The 16855-nt window shown below is 40.9% G+C and overlaps 1 protein-coding gene across 4 annotated transcripts in view; it reads right to left on the bottom strand.

Annotated features, from left to right (window-relative positions):
- Positions 1 to 14618, bottom strand: part of galnt9 (polypeptide N-acetylgalactosaminyltransferase 9) — a 93352-nt gene extending 78734 nt beyond the window's left edge. For 2 of the 4 annotated variants that reach the window (XM_029510756.1, XM_029510757.1), the window contains exon 1: positions 270 to 614. In XM_029510756.1, the coding sequence (XP_029366616.1) occupies positions 270 to 510 (241 nt within the window). In that variant the 5' untranslated portion in view covers positions 511 to 614. Of the gene's footprint in view, positions 1 to 269; positions 615 to 11798; positions 11910 to 14540 lie in introns of those variants that run through there. The other 2 variants (XM_029510758.1, XM_029510759.1) reach the window with 2 other exon arrangements.
- Between the last annotated feature and the right edge of the window lie 2237 nt (positions 14619 to 16855).

Raw genomic sequence — 16855 nt, 5'->3', positions numbered from 1 at the left:
CAAATTGACAAGAAAAATGTGCATGTGTTATTTTTAATGTACACAGAAAAAAAAACGTAGCTTCGTGAATCGTATGCACCTTTTGTGTTCAGTAGTATTCTGCTTTCTCAAAGGCTTGTTGTTGTTGTTGTTGTTGTTGTTGTTGTTGGGTTTTTTTGTGCCAAATTTCTTCACAGTAGTAATTTTGCTTTATGCTGATGGCAACTCACCAGCAGCGCACCGATAGTTTTCGGTGTTTGCGTTACAAGGCGTGTGAAGCCGCGTCCTACCGTTTAACTGATTGTAGACCACATCCTCCAGCCTCTCCAGCCTCTGGAGAATAGACTGCCTGTCCACCAAGTTGGAAACTTTGCCATTCCTGGCTCTGAGCCTCTGGTCAGAAATACGCCCCAACTGGATGAGCTCCTCGGATCGGTCCTGTATCCTGCAGTACACCGAGAAAAGGATAATCCCCACAAACACCAGAATGTTGACGGTCAGCAAAGTTTTGATTTTGCGTGCCACAGCCATGAAAGAGAATATTGTCCGGCCGACTCAGTCAAGCCCGGCAGCTGTCCATGTGCGGTGGCCTGCTTTGTCACCTTACTGAGGTTTCGCGGCGGGGAGGCGGATTATCTGCTCCGCGGAGAGAAGGTCAGCTGGTTGGGGGGGAGGACGGAGGACGGGAGGAGGGAGGGGGACCCGAGGAGCGGATCCGTTCAGCACCACGGACAGCTCAGGAGGCGGCGCTCAGGTCGCCGCGGGGCTTCGCGCAGGTCGCCTCAAAGTTCAAGGTGGCGAAGGTTGTTCGGCCGACGCGCGCGACTCCACTTTGTGACCGACGCTCTGACTGGGCTTTTTTTTTCCGGCTTCTCCTCCTCCTTCTTCTTCTTCTTCTTCTTCACAGCTGCACGCGCTCCACCGCCAACACAGCTTCTACATGTTACAAGCCAGCAACGACGCCGCGCACACCAGCGATCTCCCCGGACAGCCGATGGCAGTTGCAAAACATCTCTCCTCCGCAACGTGAGAAGTAGCCAGTTCCTCAGCTCCGATCCGTCTCAGAGGGAACGCGCCGCAATAAACACTCTGGTCGAAGCATCTTCTTCCTCAGATCACTGCTTTGATGTGGCATCTCTTGTCCTCAAAGGCGCTGTGGTCACCCGATCCGTGCCTCTCTGCAAACATGATCCTGAGGAGCTTACGCCCGGAGAATATGTGCATGCTTCAAAGCCAAGGCGGCTCTCAAGTCTCTCTCTTTCTCTCTCTCTCTGTGTTTGCGTTTTGTCAGTCCATCGCTGTCTCCCCGATCGGCGGTGCGGGGCAGGAGGAGCTGAGAGCAGATGCTGTGAGGCGATGCCGATGCTCGGTGTCGGTGGGGGAGATGTGGCCAGGCTCTGGCATGCCGTCTCTCTCCTCCCAGCCGCCGCTGCGTCCTGACGTTCAGAGGCGCTCTCATGAATATTCAGCAGCTGGGCTCGCTTGATGGGACACGCAACTCCATCATGAGCGCAGTGAACACTTTCCAGTTGTCGTAACAGCCTTCTGCCCGTGTCGCTTAGTGAACTGTGAAAACGTGTGATTTATTTATTTATTTATTTATTTTTTATATATTCGTAAAGCTGAGAGTTGACACTTTCCAACTCACCCCTGATGCCACTGCTCGGGGCAACTTAAAGCTTTGGTGCCTAACACCCCCCACTGCATAAACGATGTAACCTATAGGCTTTCATTTGTTTAGACGTTATGTAACTTACCACTGCACACAGCCTGGTGAACCTCAGGAGTGGAGTCATCCTGTCACATCACATGCTTGGCCACAGTTTCAACTCCATCAAGTTTGGGTGAACAAACATCATCCTGCTCCGAATAAACAAGCTATTTTTACTCAAAGCTGCTGGTTCAGCGTGCTTCAGAAAAGATGATCCAACTTTTCTCCAACAGAAAATCCAGCTCACAGCTCGGCACGCACTGTTGACTAATCTCTAATAAGTGTGATGCGGAAACGCAACATCTAATATCAAAGATCTTTCGGGAAGCGGTGGATAGTACAGAGCACAGCCAGGCACAAACACTGAAGTGATCACCAGCAGACACTTTAAATCAGGACCTTCTCAAAATACTCCAACCTCTGCTCTGTTCTACATCTCCATTTCCAAATGACTCCAGTAAACCATGTAGAAGGAGATTTAGAGTCACTGGAGTTTTATTTGATTAAGCAAAACCAGACATGAAACAGGCTGCCCACAGCAGTTTGATCCCAGAAAGCCTCCTATCTCAGATTTATACTCCTCAGTGTGTTTGCTGTTTCGCCATAAATTCAAAAGCCCTTTATAGACAATCCATTAACAGAGGAGGTAAGGGAGCACAATCCTGTAAGTATCCTTACATCTCTCTACTGTCTTGGTGGTATCCTCCTTCACGATGAAAACAATTCCAGTTCCCTGAGAGCAGATTCAAGAGCTTTTATTTCAAACCCAAATTTCAAAATGGCAGAGATGTGCACTTTGGCGGTGGGCGAGCTCTTCACAGAGCACAATGTCATCATTTCTATCAAGGCCCAAGCTCAAAATGCACAAGAGTACCGAGAGGTTTGACAGACCACATCCTTAAGGCGTGCTGTAAATTTAGTTCAATGTGGTTCTTATAGGTGTAAATTTGATCAAATTATATGGAATCGCAAACCCGTTCATGTGATTGTGCCATTCTCTGGGTTGTGATAATACCCTGCAGCTTCTATCATCACCTCTTTGTGTGTTAATGGTAGCCCATGTGCCTATTTTCCCTGTCCTGCAGCTCTCGGGCTTCTCAGCTCTGTATGACAGGAACATTTCAAATGACTGGCTTTGCATGCATTTTTTAATGAGGATTCCTGCTGCACATGAGCCCCATTACAAAAGCTGCTGAATTGATTCAAGTTTTTCAGAAACAGACTGTGGGGAAATTTCGGTTACAGCCACCTCAGCTACCATGCAGGCCTCAGCACAGCTGCTTATGCAGCAGCTACCAAATCACTGCCCTCTGTGCTCCTGTAAGACTCTGAAGACCCCTGCGCTGCTTTCTGCATTCAGCACCCTGCGTGCCTCTATAAAAGCAGACCCTGGCACTTGAGTGTTTTAGCCAGATTAACCTGGTTCACTGCCAGCTGCACCTTAGTCAACCCACTCAGTGTTTCTACATAAGCTACTTGAGCATATTCAGTGGGAGGAAACTGTGCATCTGTCACAGCTACAAGACAGCCAGAAATATCTACAGCCATATAGTCATCAGTGCTCTTCAAAGGAAACAAAGCAGAGGCTTCCACAGTAAAGAGTGGGTGACATTGTTTATGTGAATCAGATTACATAGGGATGGTGTTTAAAGTTAACCTGTTGAACTACTGAAAAGCCAAAATGAAATAGACCCATTATTGTATATATAGTATGTAGTATATATAGTGAAAAGGAAGAAACAGAGGCACTAGGAAAGCACTGCTTTAGCCTCCACGTAGAACGCAAGCCAAGGACAAGTAGTCATCCTTATTATAGTGAAAATAGTCCAGGACATTTTGCCTGTAAACAAACCCATTTTGACATGTGCCAATGACATATGTGAGATTCTAAATGTTCTGGCAAACTATCTTATTTGCTCATCCACCTGATGAGGAGCAACATTTGCATTCATTTGCAGTCTTGTTTCAAGAGACCTTGTAATTCTAATTCCTTTTACATTCCCTCTTGTCATAGCTCTGTTTCGGTGTGCAAATGAATAATATCTGTATTCTACAGCAGGTGAACAGATTTAAAGGTGCGACAGAACAAAAAAGGTGCAGTACCACTAACACAGTGAACAGAAGGATGCCAACATGCTCCGCAGTAACAGAGGAATTGTGCAATCACAGGGCAACAACTTGCTGTATATTCACCATTGCTGCTTTAAAGAAAGAGCAACATGGAACATGCCTTGAATGTAGGTACAGTAGGTGGAAGCTGAGAAGAGTCTTGGATCCATAAAGGATGAAAAACACTGTAAAACAGCAAGCGCTTTGCTGAAAACCATTTAGTCTGGTACACTCAAGTGATTTCAGCTCACAGGGCATTCTCGTCATTTGAAATTGCTTTCCACTGACTGGTCAGCGTAGCTAGGAAGCATATTTGTGTTCAGACAAGATGCTATTAAGCAAGGACAGCCAGAAGTCAACAGATCACATGCCTTTTTTTTTGGTCTTTTATTTTCAGAGAGTTTATGTAACATTTTCTCCAGGTTTCAACGAGCTGAACATGATGGCATTTTCCAAGAACATGAAATGTTCTTTTTTGAGTGTTTTGATAGCATTTGATGAGGTTGTGGTTTATTTAAAAGTAGATAGTTGTATTAAGTACAATGAAAAAATAATTGCTCGTTAAAATTTGCAAGCACTGAGCACAAATAATAAAATTTGATATTACTTGAAACATAACTGACCTTTGAACACATCTATCCAAAAGTCTAAAAACATGTTTGTTTGTTTTTTTTTTATCTTAACAAGAATTAAAATCAAGCCCATTGGTATTCATGGTGCCTAATATGCATAGCATTTTGGCAAAAGCACAAACTAACTAATTCACCACAAACTATTCCAAGGTCAGTGTGAGGATTATTTAAAAAAAAAAAAAAAAAAAAAAAAAAAGGGGGGGGGGTAAAAGAACCAGACAAATGGGACGCACCAGAAGCATGGGTAGTGATGTAGCTGATATTTAATCCATGTTTTTCCGTGATCAGGTGACACCCAGACTTGCTCTGTCGCCTTCAGAACGTAGCGCCCACTCAAAGACACTCAGTGGACACTAATGTAGTGCTGTCTGCACGGCTGCAAGAGCTAAGTTCAGACATTATCACTTTGACCCTGAGGCTAACAGCTAAGCCCCAGTTCTGTCTGCCTTAACTTAGCTCATTCACATTCCACCTCCAGCCATTTCTCCCCACTGAGCTGCTGCAAGAGCTGTTGATTTGTCTAATGCCTTAACTAAATTAGAATAATAACCCTGTGGACTGGAATATGTGGTGTTCTGCTGCAGGCAAGTTTTAACATGTTTTTGTTTTTTTTTTTCCCGGTTTGTGTACAATATAGTTGAGGCAACACTGGGGGCCAGCAGTAGAATGTTTATCAGAGCCGGGGCCTCATTAAGACTCAAAGTGCTCCTTGACCTTGGCAGTGATTGTGGCTGTACCTGTAATGCAGCATTCAGTGCAAAGTGCTCTCTTTTTCAAGAGTACAGACAAAGTGAATATTGACCCTGTTAATGAGAGGGAGGCAGAGGCGCGTCTCTACACACGTTGTTGAACAAAATTGTGACAGGAATTATCAGCATATGGAATACCAAAACATTCAGCTGGAGACTGAGCACATGAAATATCAAAATGTCGAAATGAGTGATTGGATTTATCAATATGAACATAAGCCTGGCTTCTCGTGTGTTTGCATTAATGGTGCAAGAACTCTGCAGACACCCCCAAATGTTTCTTGATTTATGGCAGAAGCAATTACATCTTGCCAGTGTACCGAGGCTTGATGGGCGACTCGGTGCAGGTAATTAGAAAGAATAATGAAACAGGGAGTCAGGGGAATGAATCACTGCATCAAAAAAATCTAATCAAAGATAAATGGACTATCCATATTACCTTGTCATTATGCCGGAAAGATTATTGTTTTAAATCCCTGTGTGCACCAGCTATGGACTCCATCTCAAACAAAAGCCATTACTCTGCTGACACCACTGACTTGTTTGCAGACTGATTGATATTCTATGGCTTGTGAGCGTTCCTCCTATTTATGTTTTCAATTTCTTGGTGAGACAAAGGATGGGGGTATTTCATGCTGAGAAAAACAGCCATTGATGGATTCACAAAAGAAATGTTATTAAAAAGGCACCAGAAAGCATATATTTGAGCTCAGACAGTGACTAATTCACATGCACTGTAGACCAACACGTGAAGCTATGTATGCAGGTTCATTCAATCGATGCATTTAAGTGTGTTGATGATGGAACATTTGTGAGGATTTCTATACTGTCAGTGCTAAATCCTTTAAAGCAGAATCAGCTGTAATAACAAACAAATCCTCGGCTAAGTTTTCTTTTCTGTGAAGTTGCATCCCAGAGTATCCTCAATAACATTTCTGCTTCAGAAAAAAACCACGAAAAACAAAATGAAACACAGCGACTCAGTCTCGCCGGATTTGTGTTTGAAAAGCATTTATTTAACTTTAAAAATGTAAATCTGAACTTTATTGCTTGGTTTTTGTTACAAAACAGGTAGATACAGAGTACACCACATTTATGATATGATAATAGCTATATGACGCACAAGTTAATGCAAAAAAGAAAAATGATCCAAATGTCTTGATAGCATCAGTCTGACATTTCTGAAAGGCCTTTTATCCCTCTTGCTAGAAAAAGGATGAGAATGTTAATATAATTCTCACGTCTCTCTGCTAAATAGAAATCTATTGGCAAGAGGTAGTTTGCTCAACAATGGAAACTGTTACAAACAGTGACTACAACAGCTTTAACATATGAATGAGTGATTTTCAGCGAGGTAGAGTCGATCTCTTTCCTATTTCAAGACAAGACAACCTAATCACCTCCTGGCTTTTGCCTCTTTATGTGCATGGGTATATTTTTTTTCTATGCAAGACTACTAACAAGTACATTTATCCGCAATGTTGAAATATTCTTTATGCAGTGCATACATTTGACTCAACACATTTGAGTTATATTTTCCCACCAACATTTAATTTATTTCTGTTCCATAACAGATTTATTCCCATAAAACACGATTTCTGCATCAGAAACAATGCCATAATACCGTGAAGGAATGGTGTGTGGGGACTTTTACAGATCAACAAGTCAACTCCAACAGCTCCAAAGACTGTCAAACTACTGTAGGGTGCCACTCAACCATTTACTGCACTAGCAACAATTTTATGGACCAGACTATCTTTTATTGACAGTAGCAATCGCTCTTAAATTGATTTTGTCCTTCCTATGTTGAAAGCCTCTCTCCTGCATCTTGCTGCTCTCTGCCTGGAAAATTTTACCTTTCAGCTCCTCTTCCTGGCTGAAGATCTATATCAGGATTATTACTTAGAACTGACACGTAACAAGTGCAAAGGAAAAAAATATCTTAAAAAAAAAAAAAAAAAAAAAAAAAAACACCTCTTGTAATCTGCAAACCATGTGCCATTAACTTTCAGCAGCTAACTCCTGTGACGATACAGATTACTGTTTTTCCTGGCTGATTGTTGTTAACATTTCCAGAGTCTGACTAAAGTCAGGAATCACAGGGGACAAATGAGTTGTAGCATTATTTACTGACAAAAAGCCTAAGGTGCACCTCAACTACACAAATACATGCACATTTCTAAAGCTAAGAAAAAGCTACATACTGGGCTATTCAGAACTTGCACATAAATGACTGTTGTCACCTAATGTCTGGGAATAAAAGACTGGTGAAGTAATTTTAGGTTTAGCCTCCACCCGTATGCACCCATGTTTCTATATGTATAACAGCAATGGATAAAATATATCTAATGCCAGAACAGTAGGCGCTGAGCACGAGGCTTCTCTGAAGGACATTTTCAGCTTTTTATGCCCACTTTTATGTCGACTTTGCCGAAGGGAATAACCCATAGTTCATAGAGCTGAGGTGTTAAACACAGGGTTACCATGGTTATGAAGGGCAATATTAAATAAATAATCACTTTAATGAGATACTTTTAAAAAAGTGACTGAAATGAAACGTGCGATATAAAGATTCCAAAAGGCCGTGGTTTGAAAGTTGTTTAAATAAAGGCCCACTGTAATTCAGAAAATAATAGATTATGACCCAAGGTTTATGAGGGGATAAAATGTCCTCATATAATTTGAATACTACAGTACTATTTAATTACTACTATACCATAATTAAACTAATATTGTCAGTACATATTAGCTAATCTGTTCCTGGTCATTACTAAATCCAGGTGTGTTTTCTTCCCCATAATCTTCTACAGTATGTATGACTTTTGTAACAATCTCATATGCAAATGCAATGAGAGGAAGGCTTCGATCTCGAATGCATCACATGCTTCATGGACACTGTCATCACTAAGCATGGCTATGTTTATGTTTGTTTATCTATCGAAGATGGATATTCTCCTTCAGAATCAGAATCGGCAAATAAAAGATCAACTTTTATTAATAAAACTTAAACTTTTTTTTTATTTATTTATTTATTTATTTTTTATTTTTTTCTATCCTTTGGAGCAATTCTGCTTCAATTTGCCTGAGCACAAAGGACAGCATTGGTTCAGAGTTAATGCATGCTTGCACGTTGAGAGAAAATTTCCCCAAACACTTGAAGGAACATGAAGTGATTTCAGGCTAACATCAAAGTAGTGCATTTTTCCCAACTAGTGGTTGAGAATACAAACGAGATGTGAAGAAGAAATATCCAGAACTATCACATGCTAAACAGTATTGTTTGCCGTAATACGCAAGAGTCTGAGAGGGTTCAGCACTTAGGCCTAAGGGGGACACAGGGACTGTGCTCTGGTGTGACAAGCACACGTTGGCTCTTGCTACCCACATGTTAAAGATCCCTGAGTTATCATTAATGCAGACGAGAAAAGGTCCAAAAATGACAATCAGCTCTTTTCTTGTCATGTCCCCACTTTTGTCCGTGGTCAGGGATTTGAAAATGAGAGACTGGTCATTAATGTAGCTTCCAGAGAGAATAGCCTGCTGCTGCCACCAGAGAAGAGTAAATTACATGATGATGCAAACAAGTAATGGGCATACTCAGATTCTTAATGGAGCAAAACAATCTTCTGAGTTCAGATGCAAGGCAAGTTTTCACTCACACATTAGTCTTATTGTAATTGAAATATATGTAGCTAGGTAAGCATTGCTTGAAGTGATACCATAAAGGCGTGTTTACAAAATGATTTGCACGATAGCTCCAGCTGACAACAGACATACAGCTTCCATTTTTGATGTTTTATTTACACAATAAAGTGATGAGTTCAAGGTATATGGGATGGAAAGCAGCGTGTCTCAATCACTGCGAGGTGGCAGACAGGGAGCGGTTGACTCAGTCCAGTTTCTAGTGCATTTGTGGCCAAAATGAAGCAGCAGCCAACATCTCAGCCAACGCTTTAATCACAGTCTCTGCAGCAGCAATCACAGATCTTAGTGGCTAATCAGGCACCAGAAGCACATACACAAACAGGTCTACATGCGCACAAATACAAATCAGTGTCTATAATCCGATATTTGTGCTTAGTCAAACTGCCTTCAGATAGAAATTTAGCCGTCTCTTTTTTGAAAGAGTTTCGAGTGCTGTTTCATAGTCAAACTGGAATCCATTCCAAAGATATTTGTGAGTATTTTGCATGAAAATGCTAAAATTTAAAGCTTTAAACTGAAATATTAGTATAAATACCTATACCAGTTCTTAAAACACTATAATCTCACCAAAATGCAACTTTGTGCACAGGCGATATGCACTGAGTGAAGAGACTTCTCAAAAGCTACAGTACAGGCACACTGCTGCCCACTCTCTCCTCACACACATACTAATTCCTGTTGCCAGTGTTTCCTCCAAAAGAACAAAGTCGTCGTTGGCACTGGGGATCAAAGCGTGCAGATGGCCAGACTGGAATTTAGTTTCGGAGCAGAACCACACGCTGGTCATTGTTAAGATAACGTTACCACCCAAGAACAAACCACGGATCCAAGATTTCCCAATCTGCTTTAGGATAAAGATACCACACTTTATTTCCCATCGCTGCCAGAGAGAACGCAATGCAGCGCAGTCAGAATGGTGCTGATATGTGAGCATTCTGCTTATATGCCAGGAAAAAGAAAGAGAAAAGTGGAGGGCCAGGAGCAGGCAACATCAAAGCAGCACGTCCAGCCCCCCTGTTAAGGCCCCCGTTTGCTCGATTGTAATTAAAGATAGAGACACACATATGTCTCCCAGAGAAAATAATTATGTAGCTCAGTAAGTAAAGAGGGTGTGAGGGTTTGTGTGAATGAATGTAAGGTTGAGCAGTGGCTGCGATGTGTGTGTGTGTTGAGGGAGGAAAAGCAACTGGGGCCAAAAGTGTGCGCAGAGGACTGTGGGCTATCGCTCCTCACACTTAGTACTGTCCTATATCCAAGATCCTTTAACACACACACACTCACGCACAGACACAAACACACAACTCCCTGATGACTGATTAGAGGGCAGATAGAGAAAAAACACTGAGAGAAAAAGGTTGAAGGGGGATTAGCTGTGTGCCTATGGGTGCCATTTAAACAGTATACCTCCCAGAGGCCAGTTACAGTGCCATGCTTATGCGAGAGGCAGAAAGAAATGATGGTCTATCATCAATCTGTATTTACTGGCAGATATTGAAGCTGTGAAACAAAATTCCATGTTTTACATTTTCAAACCATCAGTGAGCAACTGTTTGTGTTGCACTGCAGCAGAGCAACCTAAATACTCCACAATCACAAGATACACTGAAGCTCATTTCATAGTCGTCCATGACAGCACTTATAATGGGAACGCAGCCAGATAGTTATCCATGATGGTGACCAGTGAGCCAGTAAAGTAGGATGATGGTCCGTCATCAGTCGAGACTATAGTAAAAGTTGTGTATATCACACTGAACATAAGAAAGAGATAAACGCATTTCTAAAAAAATTATTATTAATTGTGAGACGTGATTTGACAAAGACATTAAGCTGTGCAAAATACACATATGTATGTACATACAAAAATAATAAGGAATTATGAATTCCATTTGCAGTACAAGACTTATCATAAGTAAAACAAGCAGCCACTACCATGACTGCATGCTTCCAACTTTAAATGCCTCATTAAAATTGAATTCAGACAGCTTGGGATTCATTTGTCATATGACTGAGGAATTCAGCCCATCAGCTTGTGGGGGCAGGAGGCAGGTGACAGAGCCAGTTTGCAGTGGAATATCCACTAACACAATGTCAGCCACTGCCAGTTACAAGCTAACAAATACCATAATCAAAGCAAAGATACTAATCTGACTAATTGTTCCAATATAGAAATGAGAAGACCATTATGACCGACAAGCATTGTGTGTCCTGGCTGTGGAATCTGTTATGGGTTAATTCCTCAGCTATGGCAGTTCGCCAAGCCAGCCATAAGTAAATATGGACAGAGGAACACATTTTTCAAAATTGGGCCACACTTTCAAACCTACTCAGTACAACCTCCACCCGCTCACCCTTAGCTGTAATTGTGTGTTTGCTGTCAGTCTCACCTGTTGGTTCTGGCTGAGCTGGCTCTCTTTGTGCACATTTCTGTGCTGTGCAAAAAGCCCTGACGAACAGATGGATGAAAAACTGTTGAAATGGCACGGAGGGATGCGAAACTTACAGCAGCGTTTTTATCTGTGGCAGAACAAACGCTCCTGATGGAGCTTTATGAAGAATATAAAGACATACTTATGAAAAGAGGCAATACAGCTGCCATTAATAAGTCGGAGGACAAGGCTCCGGAAGAGACAGAATGAATTGTGCATTGTGCAGATTTACTGCATTCATTTTCCATTGTGTGTTGTATTTCGTAATATTACTCTATGTAATTTTATATTCCATAAAGCACTTTCTATTCCCTTTGTTTGGCATTTCCTGCACAAATAAACTACAATTCACACTTATTTTTTTTTTTTTTATGAATGAACATTCAGATCACTACACTGAGTCTCTATTTCTTCAGGAGCCTGGTTTGTTTTTACATGTAGGTGTAGGATAACTTGTAAGCTGTGTGGACGTGTAAACCTCACTGACCTGTTTAGCCTTGACCTACATATTCTTTCTTGAATTTTAACAGAAGCATCCTCAGTGGCCATTCCCCTCTCTTGCTCACTGTTTCCTGTTGGCTTCTCTGCCAAAGATTGTCTGAAATAAAGGTAAAAGAAAGGTAAGAAAAAAAAAAGTAAAAGGTAAAAAAAATAGCTATAAATATATATAGTGGTATATTTTAAAACAGTAAGTAGCCAATAATGAAATGTGAAAAGTATTTCAGTGAATATTTTCTTTTTTTCTATTTTAAGTCCGCAAAACCAAACAACGGGCCACTGCTAATGGTGGAGGCTTTACACCAGAAGAACGAACACCAGAGGAGGAAATGGCACTTGGCCATTACCGCAAATCATTTCCCACAGTGCTTGGGAGAGGAGACAAGATACATCTGCTAGATCCCCAAACCACAGATGCTGAAATCACACCTGGCCCATGTATGGGTAGGTCCTGCTTTTCTGTGAAACACTGTGCATTAAAAGCAAACATGTCCTCACTTGCTTCAGCAACTGCAGCATTCCTCTATTTGCAGTTACATGGCCCCAGCACATCTCGAGCCTCTGATGGGGACAAAGTAAAGCAAACTCTCCTTATTTCCTGGCATACAGTTTCCTTGGCAAGACCTTCAACATCTACCACACCGTAGAGAAATGCCTGACAGGAGAAGAGCTGCAGTGCAATAACCCCAGACTGCAGAGTGATCAGGGCTTGGCTCCATCATGTGGTTTTACTGAAGTGTGGTTCCAGCAGACAGATAGGTAAACAATGCTAAGCCCGCTGAACCAGTATGTCTCCCACAGGTATTTATCTGGGAGTCAGGTGGGTTCCCTCTGTCTCTGAAGAGCCTTGGCTGTCTGAACGGTTTGGATCATTTGAACATCTTCTGCCAAAAAGTCATCTATAAATGGACAAATGGACAGTCGTCTGAACTATAGTCTTCTGTCATTCTGTACTCTACAACAAGCTCAAAGTTCTCACTAATATTCAGTCTCTCTGTCCTCTTTCTGTCTTGGTCTAATGCTGTCTTGGAATCCCTGCTTAAATAGTGCAGGCTCCTGGGCTTTGGTCTTGATTGAATAATTATTTTAACAGCCAATCAGAGACCAAAATCGTAATGCTGTGTGGGTGTTAATTACATTCAAGCTTTTTATGGTACCGTGTTCGTTTTACTTCATTTCATATTGTTTCATTTCATTAAACCTTTGGAGTTTCATTAAATGTCTAATTGGCATATTTCAATAGGTTTAACTGATTAATTGAATTATTTGTTTTAGGTGGTCTTTTTTGTTTTATAATCTTCAAAATGTGATGTGAACACTGGGACTCACCAAGCAGAAGGGTCATTTTGGACATTCTTTGACACTCAGCTAAACTAAGCCCTACAACAGTTAGGCTGCCCGAGACCAGGCGAATTCACCAGCATAAATTACAATGGTTACTCAGCTGGTTACTCGCTGATGAAAGGGGGTTCTCACTGTATTAAACCTGACTCATTGAAATAAGTGTGACTTTTCCTTAATCCTGCTTTGCTGAATACCCCTCTGGTCGGACTGCTGAGCCTTCCGGCTGGTGTTTCACACTTATGTGTACTCTGTTTTATCCAAACCATCTAAGCACCTTCTCGGGATAGGGTCTTGGTAGTAGGGCCTTTATGATTGTATCAGCATTCATATGGATTAAGGAGGGAACATTTATTGTTGAATTTGGAGAGTTAAGATTAAAATCCCCCACTTGCATAAGCAGTCAGTATATACCACCTGCTTTGTGCACCATCTTCTCTGTGCGGAAAAGCCAGCAACAGTTCGTCCTCCTGCACATGGTCATGTTTTTTATTCAGTGTGAACTGAGAGGAGGGGCTGTTCACAGACCATCCATCAATGTGTTTGTGAGAGAGAGCGCAACAGTTTTTCAGCAGAGCCAATTTCACAACAACCATAGGGTGGAGGGGGGTTGGATGTGTGGTGTCAGATGACAAGCTGAAATGTGTTGTCAACACTTGAATGTGAATTTCATCAGAGATTTAAATAAATAAATAAGTAATTTGTTCTATTTCCACCCATTCAAGGGCCAACTGCAGACCTCTCTCTAACCTTGGGCCAGGATCATCTGTACCCTTTGTGTTGTGACCAGTTTGAAAAAACAACCAAAACCCTGTAGAGGTGTTTGTGCCAGATTATTTGTTACTTTCTGTTAGCTTCATGGCTTTCAAGACTTTGAAAAGTTGCTAGTTGATGTATGTGTTATAATTTAACAGAGCTTAGTCTAAACGTTGTTCTCAGCTTTAATGCTTTAATGCTAAACTACATTAAATATTAATGTACAATATATCAAACTGTTGCTTCAAAAGCTTGCCTGTGTGCTCAGCATTAAGAATAATATTGTTATCATGGACTATTTTTCCAATCAGTTTAAACGCCCTCAGAAAACCTCCAGGACACAGATGACGAATTTCCATGAAGTTGACTTAGAATCTTGTGAAATGTAAACGCAATTCAATGAAATATCTGTATTATTAAGCAAATAAACATCAGCACGGCTGAACTAACCTAGCCACAGTCAATTCGACAAAAATATACAAAATATACAAAAATATAGCGAAGCTAGTCAAATGACAAACAGTGAATAACCACGGAGCTAGCTTAGCTTAGAAACACATTAGCGTACAACTGTATTTCACACAAACACAAAAATAACGCGACATCTTCATGTTACTAGATGAAGCATACTCACAGACGTTGCCTTAGCAAAGAGGGAAAGTGAAGAATAACATCTGAGAAGGTGATAGCCGCTAAAGATGGATGTCTCAACAGGTCTATCACTGATAGCCGCACACGGTAAATCTACTTCCTGCTTCATGGGACTCACCGCCCCTGCGTTGCTATGGTAACATAAATAAACAAATAACACTAAACGGTGTTTTGTAGTGACAAACGTATTTCTAGAGGCATAACAATGGTGGTTGAAGGCAATAAAAAGAGACAATAGAGTAGAATCTGTGGTAATAACCTGACAGAATCAATAAGAAAAACATAATACTTTGAAAAAAAAAGAAAAAAAAAGATGTTATTCACTGACTGGCTGCCCCTTTTAAAGAATGCCATTGTCCATTAGGCCTAATGTTTTTTGCAAGTGCCAAGTCATACTTGTGTTTTCCAGTGATATACATAAAAAAGGATCTAAATAAGAAGGCGAGACGAATGCAGATCATGCATCTTCAGAATATACTAAAATCAGAAATTTTCTGCTGGGGTAATGAATCATTTAACACGCCATTCATTGTCACAGAAGAATCCTCATGAAATGAAAGCACTGCTGGGCCAACAGATATAGTTCCTTTTTGCTTTGAAACAAAGATGACAGTTAAAGCTTTTTTGTTGTTATTTTTTTGTTTGTTTGTTGGTCGGTTGGTTTGATCAACTATGATGTTTGACTTATAGATGACTTACTAAACTTTTAAGCAATGACACCTATTCTATGCAGGAAGAGAAAGGAAGTCACCTGAAGGTTAATTCCAGTGTGCTTGATTAATGGGCACCAGAGGAGGCTTTATAATCTGTGCACTGTTCAACTTTTCCATTTCAAGTCACACAAAGTTAATTATTCTCTGCTCTCTCCTGGACTACAGTCTTTTTTTTACCCAGCAATAACTACCATATAGGAGCAAACTTGTTATTGAAGAATTCAACTGAATTAATATGTAAGTCGGTTGTTGTCAGTCCAGTTGGAAATTGATGTGATAAGTTAAACAGAGTTCATTCCTGAGAATTGGGTAGGTTTGTTTTCAGCAACAGAGATGCATGTCCACTGTGTGCCAGATATGTCAGAAGTAATATCCCATAATAATCAACAGAATATGCAGTTCATGGTAAGAAATGGAATATGACAGCAGAATGTACTATTTTAAAGAGCTGTAAGCCTGGAAAAGGGATGTGGCCTCGTCTGCACTGATACCGTTCAGGCTCAGCAATCTACCATCTGCCATTTTTCATTCCCAATCTTGCTGAGACACTGTAACTACACCTCATTAGATTTGTAAGGGACCTGAGGGTTTTGATCGGTCGCATTATGATTGTCTCATGCACACAGGAATCCTTTTTACTTGTCAAATTAGCAAACACTCAAATTTCTGTTACTCTAATGTCTGAGTTCAAATGAAACTGGTTAGACTTTCGTTTCAAATCAACTGTATGTTGTTGAAAAGTGGAAGAAAGACATTTTTTAATAAAATGAAATATGCCTATATAGACTTAATTAAAATGCTGGTTTGTGTTTATTCTGAAAAAGTAAATAATCTAAGAATGCACAGCTGTGTTTGGTGTGGTTGATGTGTAAATATGAATCTTGTGTTGTCAGGGATGGAGTTCAGTTAAGTTCACATCCTCGAGGGTGTCTTGGCAAAGCTTTCCAATGGAACCATGTCTTTTTCACCACTTTGCTAATCCTGTCTGCATCCCTGCCATTGATGTTTCCACCCCAGCACTCCACTGCAAAAAACACAGTCCTTGCCAACACTGCTTCATAGAACATGTTGAGCTGTGTGTTTACGAGCCCACATCAGCACTTCTGATGGCTGATGTGGAGGACTGTGCCAGCATGCTGGCCTTAAGAGGGAGTGACCTAAAGTCTTTTTAGTCAGTCCACTACAAGTTTGGTTTGAAAAAGTGGTAATAAAATGTTTAGCCAATGCTTATTAAAATATAAATCTGTACTCAGTCATCTTGCAAAAACCATCAAGGTCACAGAGGGCTGCTGACCAATCACTCCTGGTTGTCCCTAAATTGAATTTGAAACACTGGGGAGATAGAGCCTTTGTTTTGAAGGCTCCCAAACTGTGGAATATTTGTGGTTCTGCATATTACTTTTATGTCCTGTCTGTGTTTTTGGTTTTTTTAATGTATTTATGTTATGTTTATCTTTTTTTTAATGTGGTTTAGAATTTTGCTTTTTAAATGTGCTATAGCAATAAATTTGAATTGGATAAAATGATTTACTCCCTTAGCAGTTTAAATTGTCCCTTTATTCATTCAGGCCAGACTCTGGCCATA

This window comes from Echeneis naucrates, chromosome 9 (assembly GCF_900963305.1).
Source record: "Echeneis naucrates chromosome 9, fEcheNa1.1, whole genome shotgun sequence".
Classification (NCBI taxonomy): Eukaryota; Metazoa; Chordata; class Actinopteri; order Carangiformes; family Echeneidae; genus Echeneis; species Echeneis naucrates.
Note: the sequence above shows the minus strand (reverse complement) of the source record. Positions and strands in the feature narration are given on the sequence as shown.